This window comes from Orbicella franksi, chromosome 5 (assembly GCF_964199315.1).
Source record: "Orbicella franksi chromosome 5, jaOrbFran1.1, whole genome shotgun sequence".
In the NCBI taxonomy this organism is placed as follows: domain Eukaryota; kingdom Metazoa; phylum Cnidaria; class Anthozoa; order Scleractinia; family Merulinidae; genus Orbicella; species Orbicella franksi.
Genome location: NC_138149.1, coordinates 8,058,951 through 8,075,070, shown reverse-complemented (window position 1 = coordinate 8,075,070; position 16,120 = coordinate 8,058,951). Strand labels below are relative to the sequence as shown.

Here is a 16,120-nt window from a genome sequence, read left to right as displayed (position 1 = left end):
CAGTTTGTTAGCCCGACAGTGCAGTTCACTCTGCAGGAATTTTTTTTTTTCTTCACTTCTCCTTAGGAAGATTTTTTTTTTCAGTCACCCTCTCTTGCATGAATTTGTTTTTTTGTTTTTTCCCCCACCCCACCCCCATCACTTTTCTAATGGTCCGCCCCTTAATTGTGCGCGTGAATCTTTGGTTCAATACTTAATTATTTATTTTTTTATTAATTTACTTTTATTTATATATATTGCCTAACTGCCACGGGTTTCCCGCTCCGCTTAGAAATGGTTCAAGTGCTGTTTACATCTGTGTACTATCTGTTGATGTTGATGCTATTGATTCTCGGCGTTATGGCTTTTCTTGTACGACTTTACTCGTACGGAACAACCCGAAATCTTGAACCGGACAGAAGGACACTACCAAAACAAGAAAAGTAAGTGTGCAATTCAGCAACTTGCAATTCAGCCGCAAATGAACTCAATTAACTGAATACAGAGTACACCGAACTAAGGAATGTTTCATGCATTTTCGGACTGTACGAAGGTTCACCAGACCGAAGTAAAGAACAATGTATATACACACACATATACTTTTTGATAAGGCAGGTCTGAATAAGACAACCTTATTAGGGCTGGTCTGCACTTGTCATAAAATGTAACAACTGAAACAAATTATTCAAACTGAACATAACACTGTTAAGAATCCCAACTGGTCGGAGGCAAACCAGATGGCTATTTACAAGCGTGGCCGAGGATTTGAACTCGGGGCTACCGTGAAACAAATCCAGGTAGTAATCAGAGCGCGACTCGAACCTGGGAGCGCTGGATTGTAAGTCTAACGCACTAACCACTCGGCCACGCTGCCTCCAACTCCGATAAACACTGCCCGAGGGTACATAAAGGTATGTTTTTTTGTATTTTTTTTATCTAATATTTATATTTACAAAGAAAGAAAATCTTAGGATATTAAAATCCGGGTTTTTAGAACTAATTAAACAAGTCTCTTTTTCAAATTGGATATGGTCAAGAGACATGGAATCATTTTAAAGTCTTCTTTTTTCAAGGATGAAGCGTCCCTAATGACTTTATTAGGGATGGCACTCCATACAGTGGGGCCCCTGTGAAGACCAGTCTATTGTTTAATAAAATTACGTTCTATAGTATCGCCTTTGGGTTTATTGCCACAGCGTCAGGGAAAGAAAATCACTTAAAAAGAAAAGATCAAGTATTTACTCACATGTAGCGGACTTTTTGAACCTTAACCTGCACGTTGAGCCGTGCTATTGACAAGGAAAGTGGCTTCGATACTAGATCAAGTGGCTAAGTAAGGGAGCCGCGCTATCATTTCCAAAAAGCCCGTAATTACACATGCTACAGAGTAGCTAGCGCTGAGTCAGAGATAACTAGGACTTTCCACTACATCGTCAAATGTTCTTTCCTCAGATCGTGTTCAAATTGAAACGAGTTTCTTAAACTTCTCTGGTTTGTCTTCTCTCTCGGGTAAGGTGCCTATTTTTTTTTTTTTTTTTTTATTTATTTATTTTTTTTTTACAATTTTTGGAATAATGTCATCAAGATAAACATGCTAACTTGGAGAATTAAGGATATACTCTGCGAGTGATGTTTGAAAATTCTCTTAATTTGAAAACGTTTTCAAATATCACGAGTAGTGTAAATCCTTATAATTAATTGCTCGAACTTTCATACAATTACTCATTTATTATAGCATTTAACGCGCGTGCGTTCATTTGTACTGCTGCACAGATAAAAAAATTAAAGATAGACTGTCCCGCTTTCAGCCAATCACAATGAAGTAATTTTCTTAGAACATACAAATATAATTCTTAGCGCACGTTTATTTTCTCAACAATGAAAAGCAAAATTAGTGCAATTTAATATTAATACCATTTATTTTTACTGTAGCCGCACCTGTTTCCTGGTTTTCTTGATTTTCTTGTTATCAATATTCCTGTTTAACAGGCTTCTGCTAGCTCTCAAAGACACATCTGAAAACATTCCAATCGAAGACGAAGTTGCCCAGAAGCAAAGTGTCCCTGAGATTAATTCAGAACTGCATGACAAGAAAGAACTAAACACTTGTCTCGTTCCTTTGGCGGAGAGGAGCAGTGAAACAAAGGCCGGACCTGGTATTCCTGAGCAACAACCTCCCTCAAGGCCAAAAGTGGCAATTCAGGCAGTTATCTCACCGCTAACGCTGTTTTTGCTGGGAACTGATACTGTGCACACCTATGACCCCGTATACGAGAAAAAGTTGCAGGGAAAACGTAAACGGTGGTTCAACAAGGCCTTAAAAATGGGCAGAAGGCCGTATGTATGTTTTAAATAAAGAAAAAAAAATGTATGTACATACTTTGTATCGGATTTTCACCCATGTATTTCCTCGCTGCATGCATTTTGTCATCCACTCTTGATTTTTTTCGTATAGAGAGGTGTCCATAAGGGGAGATTAGACTGTACGCTAGACGCCCTATAGTTAAAAAGTTTTAACCGCTATAACGTTGATGGAAACTCCCAATCAAACCTTTCGTAAGTACTCTTTCTTTCACGTCGAAGTCAAGAGGTTCACCTTTTTCCTTGATGAATTTTCGCAGGGCACACTCCAGAAATTGAATGCCATAAAGTTCATAGTAGCGTTCTAAGTGTGGAGCTCACAGCCATCTCAAGCTCTGGGATTTCAGCAACAAAACTAGAAATAAACGTCTAAATCGCCCGTTATTTCTAATGTAGTTTGAAAAAGACGTTTTCGTGAAGCTAACATATTTGACAGTTTTTGACTTCCGATCATTTAGTGTCCAGTTTTCAATCCCACCTAAGCAGGGCTTTTATTAAATCCTCCTCTCTGGGGATCAACCCCCTTCCATACATTCAAAAATACCTTTTAATTAACCAATACTAACGAAGTCCACGAATTGTCCACAAATATGTTGTGAACAAAGTTTACATACAAGCCGAGTTGCCTATCAGGCCGGCACTTATCTCCGCTTTCTGTAGCACGAAGCGACAAGGACTATTTTCACTCCCCCTGGATGGGATGCTAGTCCGTCGCAAGATTACCCCCAGCATTTGGGCGGTACCCATTTATGCATCTGGGTGGAGAGAGACTCTGTGAGAGTAAAGTATCCTGCCCACATTACAACACAATGTCCCCAACCGTGGTTCGAAACCCGACCGCTGGATCAGGAGGCGAATGCACTTACATAACGCACTTATATAGGCGCCACTGCGCCTATATACATGTATAATGTGTCCCAAAAGCGTTTCCTTTGAAGTAAGAAGCGTGGAACAATGATGCCTATTACGAGGTGATAACATCAGGTTATCAAAACAGCCACTATCTTGATGTTTCAAAGTATAGTAACTCAAAAGCAATCAATCGATTTTAAAAGTCCTAAACAAAAAGCTAAACATGTAAGCTAAGTGTATGAAAGTTATATTTTTTAAATGGAAACAAGTCGAAATTTTTGGGGGAAAAACGCCTTTAAAATGTCATTGCCAGGTCAAATTCAAGTATATGTGATTCAAAATTATTGTCAAATAAAACTGAAAGTTTGGCAGCTCCCACTCAAATGTTGAAACAAGTATAAGTGGTTATGGTCCGTGCGGGCAGATTTAATGCCCCGGTCAGTTCTCCCAGTCTGAAAAGGATTTTTCCCTTACCGATGCGCGCTCATGTAGACCGGAACTGACATATTTCGAGGGAAAAGATGCCTAAAATAGAGACTAGCGCGGTATGTAAAAATGCCGTAACATAAGCTTAGTACGGGAGTTGCACTCTCCTCGTGATGGGCTCCTGCTTTAAATCATGAAGTCCCCATGGATGAGTGTGGCACAAGATGGTTACAAAAGATAAAATCCCTTTAGAGAACACACTTCCTCGAGAAAGCTGGAGAGGCTAGCCACGTGCTGAATCAAGAAAACGCCCTTCAGAGGCAACACTAACTGTAACAGTTGAGCAAACAAATCGAAACAAAACAAAAACAAAAACAATCACAGAACAGAATTAAACTTAAAGAACATTCTACACCGTTCTATATCCTCTTTTATTATGGTCTTCTATTCTTACTGTTACCAAGAGAACCATTTCCTTACAAAAAGGTCAAGATAATTTTAAGTTGGAAAAAAAAAATCTATTTCTTTCTCGCTTGTATAGTGGACAGGCTGCTTTGAGCGCAGTAAAGAAGTGACTATAAAAATTCCTTTTCCCACACCTTGTTAGGAGTACCACTAACGACAGAACTATCACCAAGTTAAAACTGCTCAAAGCCTTACATCCACAACGACAACGTCATGATCAGGACAACTAAACAACGATTTCTAAATTAAACCCAAATGGTTCTTTAGAGACAGAAACAAACAGTAAGCCGTGTGCCTAGATTTGTAGTAGGACGACGGAATTCCGAATTAGCTCGACGACCACTTTTCCAGCTAATAGTCCGGTGCAGTGTATGTTACCCAGATGCTGATGGCTTCGGTCCAATGTCTAGAGCGCAATCTTCGCCTGTGCCTGCATCTTTTTCTTCAACGCGCGGAACTCGTCAACAGTATACTGCTTGTAGCCAGCCTTCAAGGAAAGACGTTTTAGAGTAAGTAGCTAAGGCGAGTTCCCAACAAAAGAGAAATTTAAAAAGAACCAGAAATCAATTATATCGAGCCAGGTGTAAATCATAGAGCCAAATATCGACAGAAAACTTCGAACTAGAATACGCCAGTGTAAGTGTATCGACTTACATGGCGGCTCACTATAGTCTAAGTGTGGCCTGGCTGACCAATCGACCGTCCCGAAGTGCGACTGACTGACTGACCCTTTGACTATCCGATCGGCTGATCGATCCTACAAATGACTGGCTGTCCCACTGACTAATCGATCGCCTAGCTAAAAGCTGAAGGGTAGCGGAATGACACACTAACTGCCTGATCAGCCGAGTAGCCAACTAACCAATATCTGTCTGACTGGTTGACTGAATTACATACTGACTGGCTGGCTGACCGACCGACCGACCGACCGACCGACCGACCGATCGCCCGGCTGACTGACTGACTGACTGACTGTATGATTGCATTTAATTTCTGACCGACCGGCCTACATACTCATTGACAAGCTGTGCTATAAAACTGCCTTACTTAGCGTTTACTTGCCTTTTTCTCTAGCTGTTTGTCATCTTTCTTGCTCTCACCAGAACTGCAAGAAAAACAAACAAAATACAAACATTAAGAAGATTCCATTGAACTGCAATGCATATCATTGCTGCACAAAATTTCTCGCCTCATTAATGCCCGCTAGTGCGTGCTTATAACCAACCTTATGGGATTTCCTCATGTTGACCTCGGGATTAAGATCATTTAGTTAGTTATTTATTTCATTTTATAAGGTTTCACTTCGTACAATGTTAATGTGGAGAGATATATGTTTCGTGCCATCCGTGAACTCTCCCCTCCCCACCCCGGCTTATATATAATTAATTAAACCATGCCAGAGCGGGAAATGCCCAAAAAATTAGTGCACGCTCACTTAGATGAATGTGTTACCTCTGCTAGAAATTTTAGCTCTGGAGCGGGCGTGTATGAATTCCTACCATATGTGGTTTTCACGCGTTTCGGCATTCTCGTAACCAGAGCCACTAAATTAAAACGAGTAGTACTGGGGACGAGAATACCGTTTTGGAGGAGAATGGCGGAGTTCTGAGCATGTGCAGTCAATTTATCCTCTATTTTCGTATTCTCAATGATGGACTGGCACTAGCTTGCAACTGAGGCTACTGCGGGGAGTCTTGGCAAATGGTCCCGAATGAGCCTCGATTCCAAGCTAGTTCCAATCCAATACCGAGAATACGAATATGGACTATTCTACTACATGGGTTTATCCCTTGTTTAGGGGCGTGCTAATATATATTCTTCTAATACATCGTTTACCTGTATTTTGATTCCTTTTTGTCATTGTCCACAGTCCCAGCTGCCTTGTGTGACATTGAACTATCCCCAATTTTAGCCGGTGGTTCAGTTTTTCTCGCTATTCCTGTTAATCTCTTTAGAGTTTGCACTTCTAAGACCTTTTTACTCCACAGCGCGGACATTGATTTATTCTTTCTTTTCTTAGCTGGCGACGCCGAGGCTTGGTCGTAAAGTAGACTGTACAGCGGTATGTCTTCGTGTCGTTGTGCTCGGTGGTATAACTTACTCAAAACGCTCCCCTTTATGAGATTATAAGTCTGTGTGCATCTCTGATTTATAATTTGATAAAAGTTGTATTTGCTTAGCTCGTAAACGCGTAAGTTTTCCATGCACTCGACGCTCGCGCAGTAGGTAGGTAGGTCCATGATAATTTCAATGTCTCCTATGATGTCATTAGGGCCTGTCGCCGTCACTGGCAACTCTCGCTGTCGCATAAGCGTCTCCATGGCAACGTACCCGTACTCTTTCCTGTGCCTACGCCTCTCAATAACTGACAGAGGGCGACTGGGGTCAAGTTTCTTCGTTGTGGTTTCAGCTCTTTCAGAGCATGCAGTCTTTCGACCGGACGATAGACTTTTAACCTTTGAACTCGCTTTCATCGCTTCATATTGCGTCATGCTCAAACGCAAGTCAGCAATCACTTTTCCCCAACCATGAAAGACAAAAAATAGACTGTTACAAATGCTTCCTTGCTTTATGAAACGATTGCCGAACTGGACGTCGACTTGTTTTAAGTTCTCCATCAGCAGGTTCTTAATAGCAGGCGTCAAGTTTCGAAAAAGAGGCGACAGATTGACGAAACTCGCTTTGTTCTCCCATTCTAGTTTATGAATTCCGAATGATCTTGCGTACAACGCCTCGTCTATGAGTAAAACATACGTCAGCTCGTCAGCTATGATAGTAGAGTTATATGTCAAGTGGTCATGTGACATTAGCATTTCCCCAAAGCTGCTTCCTGATCGCAAGCCACCAAGCGCAGGACCCACGACGGCAACACGGTCCTTATTGCTGCGAGGAATTGGTAAGGAGTCTTGCTGAGGTGCGAGTGCCTGGTCCTTTCTGGCGTGCACTGACGCAGCTCCTTTGAGAATGATCCCAAAACTGTGAAGGAATTATAGTTACAGAAAAGTATCCTTTAAGATTTTACTTCATAATACTAATTTGAAATCACTGATGATGAGGTACATATGTATATCAATGCCTCTCGATTATTCAATTGATCAAAGGACTTCTTTCACCCTGGACGCATTGCAGACCCACAGCAGTTTTTAAATATTAAGAGCCGCCCTCTGCAATTATCAACTATGGTCATTTGGACGAGAAAAAAAAATCAAATCCCTCAAACTCTCTCACCACCATGTCTCACCTGCAATGTCTCACCACCGTAATAATTAGCATAGTTATGCTAATTAGGACGGTGGTCTTTGTTGACAAAAGCACAGCTTAAACTTCTTCTTCTAACATTTGACAGTTTTAACAGCCCAAAAATTTTATTTATACAAAAGCAAACAATTGTCAAATACTTGTGAAATGTTCGTGGCTAGTCTGACGCGGCGTTTCGTCTCGGACAAGAGACTCTTCAGAGACCTTTAGAATTCAAAGGCAAACTCGTTGAGCATCACGCCCAAAGTCCCGTTCGCAAATTCTTGATGTTGACAGTCTGGCCCTCTATCGCAGAAGGATTCCCAACCGTACGTTCACTCGTACGGGATCTCAAGTGATGTACTTTTGGTGATATTTACGTTACTTTAAATTTCGCCATTTTTATGGGACTTCATGAGTAGTTCGAAAGGGAAGAAATTTAAAATTCTATTAAAAAAAAAATCAGACTTCGATCAAATTCCCAAAACAGCCTCTCAGCGTAACAAGAAATATTTGTTTGCTTCGAATAAAGGGTTTTTACCCGAATTTATAAAGTTTTCTTTGTATGGAAAATTGTTAAAAATGTGCCCTAAAATGGCCGCTGAAAGCCCTCTCAGAGAGGTAAACCCAAGATGGTCACCCCAGCGCTAAAATGCGAATCGAATTGAACTGAAAGTTATATTTTTGTGAATCACTTATCTAGACCATTCATCTGAAAAAGTTTGAGAAATTTGATTTTTCTCGTCCAAATGACCATAGTTTATATTTACAGAGGGCGGCTCTTAAAAATGAAACCCTTTACGCTGAAACACTGGCTGCACCGATTTCTCTCGCGTGCACGAAGATCCACGTTTTCGGATCAGGCAAATATATATGATTTTTAAAGGAATCAGAGCAGATTTCGCTCATTTTAGAATTTCTGCATGCACGAAAGAAGGCAAGCAGCCCTGACCGCAATAAACGATTTGCATTTGTCAATACATCACATATATTTCACCCTTACGAGTTTTTATTTATTTTAATCTTAATTAAATCTTAATTATGTCAACTTTTATCGCATTTGTATTTTTGAAAATGTTTTCTTCCTTAATTCACTTACTTCTCTCCCTCTTGTCCCTGCCACACGATTGCGTAATCTTTCTTGACTTTCTTCAAAGTGGCATTTTGAGCAATATCCACAAGCAGATCTGTGAAATGGGCGACAAAAGATAAACACTGAACACCCGAACGCTCACGCGTGATTCCCCTGTGAGCGGACACTTATTCATAATTCTAGGCATGTACAAATCAGGGGCATATCAACAAGACGGCAGCCTTTTTAGCATTTAGAAACCGAGCACCTAAGTGGGTGGCGCTTTCGCAAGGTTTCTAGTCAAAGGAGGTTCAATAGAAAGTATTTCTCTTTGTTTTTCAGTGTTTTGTCTTTATGCTAATTTTCGGCCGTTTGCAAAAGCTTACTTATGTCTATGCCAAGTTATGCGCGATCATAGGGAAAAAGATGGCGGCCGTACATTTTACCACAGTTACATGCGAACCTAATACAGCCCGTAGAGTACAAGGAAGGCCCTATTTTTGCAGTATTTTTCCCTGTGCTAACGACACTGTGTATTCTAGGTTTGAAGGTTTTAGAACGTTTGGGTGCATTTTTTATGAGCGTTATTTAAGTTTCCGTGCGCTAAGAATTAAGGGTAACGGCACCAATCGCCATCGTTTTTCCTACGGCGGATTAGAACTAAACCCATAGGTCAGAGAATTCAAATAAGTCGCGCTTCCTCTGTTTAGTTTAACGCGCGCCAGTTCTTTGCAAGTGAAGGTAGGAACAGAGAAGTTATGCCACGATATAATTTCCTATTATCCTTTTTCAAACTTTTAATCGTACATGCAAAATACATAGCGTGTTTCTCTCGAGATATAGAAGCACGATTCGAAGTTTGGGAGAACGAGAAATGCTTTGGCAACACAAACCGACAGGTGAGTGTTTCCAAACTTTCCGAGTATTTCTATTAAACAATTAAATTAGGAGTTCTAGATTTCTATAGCGTGATAGTTGACGAGGGCGCAGCCCGAGTCAGCTATCACAGATAGAAATTGAGAGCGAATAAACTAATTATTTAGTATAAATCTACCAGTCGTTCAAAACTCTTTCCGTAAATCCTCTTCACAGACACTTCAGAAACACAAATAAGCGGCCGCCAGTTCGTTAACACGCGCACACTGCTAGGCCACTCACTATCTACAGCAGAATAGATAGTGAGTGGCGTAGCCAATCAGCGAACGGTATTCGTGATAGAACGCTACTAGATTTATACTACAACTCATAAGTAAAAATCTACTAGCGTTCTATCACAAATGTCGTCCTCTGATTGGCTACGTTACTCACTATCTATTATGTTACAGATAGTGATTAGCCTAGCAGTGTGCGGTTATTAACAAAATGGTTGTCATTTCTTTGGGTTTTCGAAGCATCTGTGAAGAGGATATTGATAATTTTCCAGTCGAGACGCAGATTTGTACTAAACCAATTAGACTATTAATTCGCTCTCGATTTCAATTCGTGACAGAAATCTCGAGCTCATAATCTATTTGTTAAATAGAAACCGGCACAATTTTAAACCAATCGGCGAGTGGATTTTCTTCGGGCTCTTTTCTAACCAGATATACTGTTTATCTGATGAAACCCTTGCTAGCCTATTAGCTGAGAAACGTATTGTTTTTCTAGATCGAGTAATACTAAATAAAATTACAATTCTAAACGCTCACCTTTACTGAGGGCGTGAAACAGAGGAGTTCTGGTTCTGAAGAAGGGAAGAATTCTTTCTACATCTTCGCGCGAGCGAGATTCCTTAGGACTTGATAAAAGGTGTTCCATTAGTTCTAGCATGACCTGACTAATACCTGCCGTTTTGTGATTGTTTTCTGTTCTCTTGAAATAACTGCTGTATAAAAGTAAGTATTGCGACCAGAGATTGATGAAAAAGCTATTTTCACTGGGCCATTTAACTTCTGGCAACGAATAATCACTTGTGCAACTTGAAGTTCTGATTGTTTGACGTCATCAAAAGAATTATTCAGACGATTTCCGCAGAACATTCGAACAATAATGGCAAAAATCAAGTTACCAAAAAAACCTCATGGCATGATAATATTTTGAATAAAGGTAGGAAGATGTAATCGAGACCTTAGCTCTCAAGCTGACCCCGCGAGAGAAAATTGAACTTGAAGTTATCAATATTTCTATTAAAACGGACGTTTCGCGTTAGTTGAGAACACAATAACGCACGCTTTAAGCATTCTTACGAGGTTTGATATTAAATTTCTCGAGAATACTTGTGGATTTAATCGCGGGGTCACCTAGAGAAATAAATTACAGTGAGATGTTGTAAATAGTGTTCAAAAAGTTACCGTGCTATCGGTAGATTTTTAGTAAATAATTTTTGCACTTATTGCTCGAACTTTGAGCGGAATCCGTCTTAATTAGAACGCAACAATTGGAAGTTATTTCAAGCATGATTGTCACTAAAACCTCTGAGAAGATATAACTACGAAGGTGCTGTTTCGTTTAGAAAGATTTCACGTGCGTACTTTGTTCAGATGCATTTAAACCATGTGCTGTTGAAGTGGCGGGGGTCTCGAGAGGTCTCCCTTATTAAACTCTTCATTCTCTCGCGTGATTTAGGAGGTATTAAAGTACATTTAGCTCTTGAAGTTGTTTCTTGGACATTTACGTTACACACCTTTTTAACTTTTGGCTTCTTAATTCTTTTGGCTAGGTTTCGTCAGCTTTAACCTCTGTTTCGCTACCTTTCGTTCTCGGGATCGATTTGTCTCGAATATGTTACGGTTCGCTCGTGCGCCAAATTTGAGAGCTACAAATTTATCATGCGGCAAATGACTCCTTCACGATCGAGTGGTCGGTTTTGGAGATCAGGTATCTATATCGGGCAATGAATTAGTCACTCGGGAAACATGACAATCAAAGAAAAACAAGCAAAACAAAACAAAACATAACAAATAAAGCAAAACAAAAAGAAGTAAAATGCAAATCAAAACAAACAAAGCAACAACAACAAAGTGGCTGTGTGGTTGAACACCAGTTGAGTTTAGGCGAGGTCGTTTGTATAGCTATAATTTATCATATCCCAGATTTTTGACTTTTTGGCTTTGACTTATTTGTTGAATTGTTACGATTTTTAATTTCGATCGATGGCATGATATTGAAAACCAGTAATAACTGAAAATTATGCTTTCTGTTTTTGATTGTTTAATTTTTGCTTTTCGTGAAAATGAAATGGACCAAAGGTACACTCATCTTTCAATCTCACAATCTGCCGAGAACTGAGTTGTTTAATATTTAGACCAGCACTATATACAATTCAGCTCAGTGAAACGTACCCTGATTGGCTTCACTGCTTTCATGGAAAGGACTCGGGATGTAAGTAATTTTGAAAATGACTTTTGTATATTAAAGGTGATTTCTAAGGTAAAACACAAACACAATTACTGCGTCCTTCAGAATTATATAGTCAAACAATTTTTTTTGGTGTGTTTTGCTACAGCAAATCAAACGTTGTTCCCTCAGCTGTTCTTTGAAAGACGGCAAACAATAGTCGTTACAAAACGAGAGGGTCGATCCTGGGAATTTAAAGTCAGATTATTGGCCCCCTTTTTTTCTGTTTTGTTTCATGGATTTAATATGATTCCCCGAAGACATGCACTAAGCCCGAAACAACGTCGAAGCAAAATTACCGAAAGGAAACGTTAAGTATTGGAGAAAATTTATTGCAAAAATTGTTCGTAAAAATAGCCAAGATGTTGTTACAATTGTTATTCCCAAATTAACTTAACTTTACGATTACATTTAGTTATGTAATATATCAAACTCTATAGAATGTGTTTGACCACGTTCCCAAACACCGAGAAGAGAGTGGAAAATACGACGCGAAGCGGGGTATTTTTGCGAACTCCGAATTGTTTGGAAATGTGGTCAAACACTGACTTCAATATTTGATAGATCTTCTCAATCGAAACTAAAACTAACGAGAAAACGAAGAAAATCTGTACTAATTACGATCAGTCATCCAAACACTGTCACGGTCATGATTTCCTTTGTTTAAAGTTGATAAATAGTCAGTAATGAGTTTGAGAAGCTTGAAAGGTAAAATCAATGAGATAACAGTATTCCTCGTTCTTTGTAATTCACTGCAGGCCCCAAAACCGTCCGCTCACATTGTGGGAGCTCCTTTAGAAGTAGTCCACTATCCAGTTAACACAGGTATGCTTTGAGTTTTGCTTCTCCTTCTTTGAAACATATAGTTAGTGTGGTTTCATTTAATACGTACGAGAAAAGGAAAATCGGAACCCGTTATGCTCAAGCGAGTATTGTAAATTGTGTCCAGCAGCTGTTGAACATTGCAGAGTTCCCATCAAAATATCATCCGGCATACCTGTAACTGGCTTAGGCCCGTCCACTCGAGTCCGGAGGAATTTGAAAAGGCTAACCGTGAACACTAATCCGTCACGAAAACGCTCTTCAAACTCGAGGAAAAATAAAACATTTTAAAAACGGGGCCTTTTGAAAACAATGTAGTCACGATAATGATGTGATTTCCCTCCCCGAGTTTCTTCTTACACAAATCCAAAATGACCGGTGATTGTTGCTTTTTCAAATTCTTCGAGAGTAGTGTGGACAGAAAACATCTGATGCGTTTTCAGAATGTTTCAGTTTTCAGTTTTTATTATTGCACACCATTTACAGAAAAACAACTTAACGTAAGATGGTTTACAATGATATAGGAAAAATGATACCTTCGTCTTCAAATTCCCCCGGCGTAGTGTGGACAGTTCCGTGGACATCAATACAGACACCTGGCAAATGCCAAAACTAAGTGGTGGGGGGGGGGGGGGGGGGAGGAGGGAGGGTAAGGGGCAAAAACAACAACAAAAAAAGAGCAATATAACATTGTTCCACACAAATTTAATTTACCTTTCAGTGATCACCGACTGGTCAACCAGCGACTGTCGTAGTCATCTTGCAGGTGGCATGACGTATCGTGACGGAAAGTTGACAGTGCCCAGGGCTGCCAAGTACTACATCTATGCACAGCTCTACTTGAGGAGCCTCGGGAGAGTGTTTTTTGTTGTCAATGACGATAACCGCGTTACCTTGCTTCAGCGATCGGAAACTGGGGGAGCGCAACGCCCACAGAACACTTTCGGTGTATTTGACCTTAAAGCTGGTGACACCATCTCGCTGAAGATCAATTTGTGGGGAGCACCGCAGAATGGCGTCGAATTTTGGTTCAATGGCAACCACGATTACTTCGGTGCATTCTTGATTTGAGCCTATCAGGGTTAACAGTTTAGCGTGTTGCCACGTCTCCTGACCAAATCAGTGAAAAGGTCATTAAATAAAAGAAACAGACTGGTTATGAACTTGTTTTCTTTTTGTGAAAGGGTCTTCAGTCTGCTCGCATGCAATTCTAAAGAGAGGTTTACAAACTTTTAAGAGCACCTCTCCCAAGTGCATCATAACTCGATAATATAAAGCTAAAAGCATGAACCAATGTATTCTAAGATTGGCGCTCTATAATCCAACCCTCTCGTGCGAGAAATAAATTTCCCGCGAAGCGATTTGTGTGCGCTATCAGCGTGCATTATTCAAATGTGGTACACGTTTACATGTAATGAATTTGATTGCGTTGCTCTGAGAACTGTTATAGCTTATGTTTTATAATATGTCGAGTTTTTCGCCCATTTTGATTGGTTCTAACTTCTGATCAATTGGAAAGTGGACGCATATATGACGTCGTTAACAACGTTCCACAGCTTCTCAGAAATCGATCACAGAAGACGTCATGCAAAATCTCGTAAGAACAAAAAAGTGGCACACGAGGCGATAGCTGAGTTTGTTCCCAGCCGTTTTTTGTATGTAACAGCCAATTTGTATTCGCCATTGAACCTGCACATTGCAATCCAGTGCAATGAAATAAATATATAAATTACAATATTTAGAGAGGAAATCACATCAGCCTTAGCTGGTTTTCATGCGGGTTCTAGCTCTATCCTGGTCGAATTGGAATTTGGAGTTGTTGGTTTTGTGAAGAGAGGAAAACCAGGAAATCCGGCAGGAGGAAAACCTTCGGACCAAGGCGAAATGAACGCTATTTTGCTGAGGCGTGAAGTCTAACACTACGTTGAGAAATTATTGGAAATCGTTATTTGAAGGAAATGTAGTTAGAATTCTACTGGAAGAATTACACTATGAGCTCGAGATTTATATTACGGGTATAGTTGCCATTTCATTATGGGTGTTACATACGATATATTCATATTTGCTCTGAAAAACTTAGCGCGATGTCCGGTTACTAAACGCATTGCCTAGTTTTTTTTGTTTGTTTGTTTGTTTTTTGTTTTGTTTTGTTTTGTTTCTTTTTTTTTTTTTTCTGAGAATACTGTTTTATTATCGTAGCTTCATCATGGAAACAGCAAACGAGTCCAGTTGTACGCAACGCTAAACTGGCTGAGGGGAAACTGTTGGAGACAAGCCAACGCCTGCCAACCAGCCTGCAACAAATACTGGTCAAAATGGAAATTCTAGAGCCCATGCTGGTTAAATAAATTAATGAATGAATAAAAAAAAATTACAGCTTTGCACTAGAATTTTTAATATTTCACCGCTGAATGGAAAGAATCTTTGTGACCTTTTTGAACTTACTTTTATTACTTGAAAAGTCAAGGAGCCTCGAAACAATTTCGAGACTGTTGAATCTGTTATGACCAACGTCACACTATGCTCTTGGCTATACAACGAAATAATGATGAGGATGTTGCAACATTTGGAATTTTTAGAAACTCTGAAAATTTTTTGGAGGTACTAAGACAGAATTTTTTTGCAATTATAAATACCTTATTTCGAACACTGAAATTTGTTTAAAAATTGAAGTTTACTTTGGTTATCAATGGGAGGTTGTCGTTTAGTGGAGGTTGTGACTAGATTGCATGGAAACAGTGGAATTGAAGGGATTTTTAGTGTCAATGAAGGACTTATTAACATAATGTAAATGACTAATGCATCAATATTATTCAGTGAAATGCGAATCCATGTAGTATTTAAGGACAGTCGGTTTAGTTTTGTTGCAAGTATCGCATTTAGAAACTTTCATAGTTGTATGAAATTGATAGTTAAACTGATTGGACATTGCATCTGTATTTTACAAACATTGAATCTTTCTCATGTCGCAAGATCTTCATCACGTTGGTAAAAATAGTTATTATTCTAAAATTATAAGTATGTCTGAATATTCTAATTTCCCTTATTTTGATCTTACATACTAACTAACGCTAAAATCAAGCATTATGTTGGCCTAATCCAGCAAAAGTGTATTTTATATTGGCAACACACCATGCAAAACTCTACTAAACTAAAATTTTGCAACACTTTTAAGAACGATTATACACCCTCCTCTCATTTAGGCCTAACGAGCAAACTAAGCAAAAGAAAAGAACTAGTGAAATTTAGGATAGGCAATCACAAACTAAGGATCGAGACTGATAGATATGATCAAATTCCAAGGGTTAACAGACTCTACCCTATTTGTGCATCTAATCAAATTGAAGACGAATCTCACTTTTTTATATATTGCAATAAATGCTCTATTCTAAGAAATAAATTTTACAAAAAATTAGAACATATCATTCCTGCTTTTAAACGATTATCTTCGCTACAAGCCATTGGGAAATTATGACTTCCTCAAATCATTATATTAATATTCAATTAGGAAAATTTATTTCATCTTGCTTT

At 39.3% G+C, this 16,120-nt stretch overlaps 2 protein-coding genes across 2 annotated transcripts; one reads left to right on the top strand and one right to left on the bottom strand.

The window, feature by feature from the left end:
• Positions 1 to 4,383: 4,383 nt before the first annotated feature.
• Positions 4,384 to 10,376, bottom strand: LOC145486993 (uncharacterized). Its single transcript, XM_081465700.1, has 6 exons — positions 10,342 to 10,376; positions 10,081 to 10,256; positions 8,420 to 8,507; positions 5,920 to 7,059; positions 5,146 to 5,188; positions 4,384 to 4,570 (listed from the first exon to the last, which is right to left on the bottom strand). The coding sequence occupies exons 1-6, from the start codon at positions 10,374 to 10,376 to the stop codon at positions 4,490 to 4,492; spliced, it is 1,563 nt and encodes a 520-aa protein (XP_081321826.1). The 3' UTR covers positions 4,384 to 4,489.
• Positions 10,377 to 12,239: 1,863 nt separating this feature from the next.
• LOC145488051 (uncharacterized) lies at positions 12,240 to 13,732 on the top strand. The gene is made up of 2 exons (XM_081466819.1): positions 12,240 to 12,592; positions 13,311 to 13,732. The coding sequence occupies exons 1-2, from the start codon at positions 12,454 to 12,456 to the stop codon at positions 13,658 to 13,660; spliced, it is 489 nt and encodes a 162-aa protein (XP_081322945.1). The 5' UTR covers positions 12,240 to 12,453; the 3' UTR covers positions 13,661 to 13,732.
• The last annotated feature ends 2,388 nt before the right edge of the window (positions 13,733 to 16,120 follow it).

What these genes read in the sequence shown, in the direction of transcription:
- LOC145486993 (XM_081465700.1), bottom strand. Translation starts at nt 10,376, where the DNA reads ATGACGTCAAACAATCAGAACTTCAAGTTGCACAA. An exon ending in CAGGGACAAGAGGGAGAGAA is followed by an intron (nt 7,060 to 8,419) that starts GTAAGTGAATTA and finishes ATTCCTTCACAG; the next exon opens with TTTTGGGATCATTCTCAAAG. An exon ending in AAAAAGGAATCAAAATACAG is followed by an intron (nt 5,189 to 5,919) that starts GTAAACGATGTA and finishes TTTTTCTTGCAG; the next exon opens with TTCTGGTGAGAGCAAGAAAG.
- LOC145488051 (XM_081466819.1), top strand. Translation starts at nt 12,454, where the DNA reads ATGAGTTTGAGAAGCTTGAAAGGTAAAATCAATGAGATAACAGTATTC. An exon ending in CCACTATCCAGTTAACACAG is followed by an intron (nt 12,593 to 13,310) that starts GTATGCTTTGAG and finishes TTTACCTTTCAG; the next exon opens with TGATCACCGACTGGTCAACC.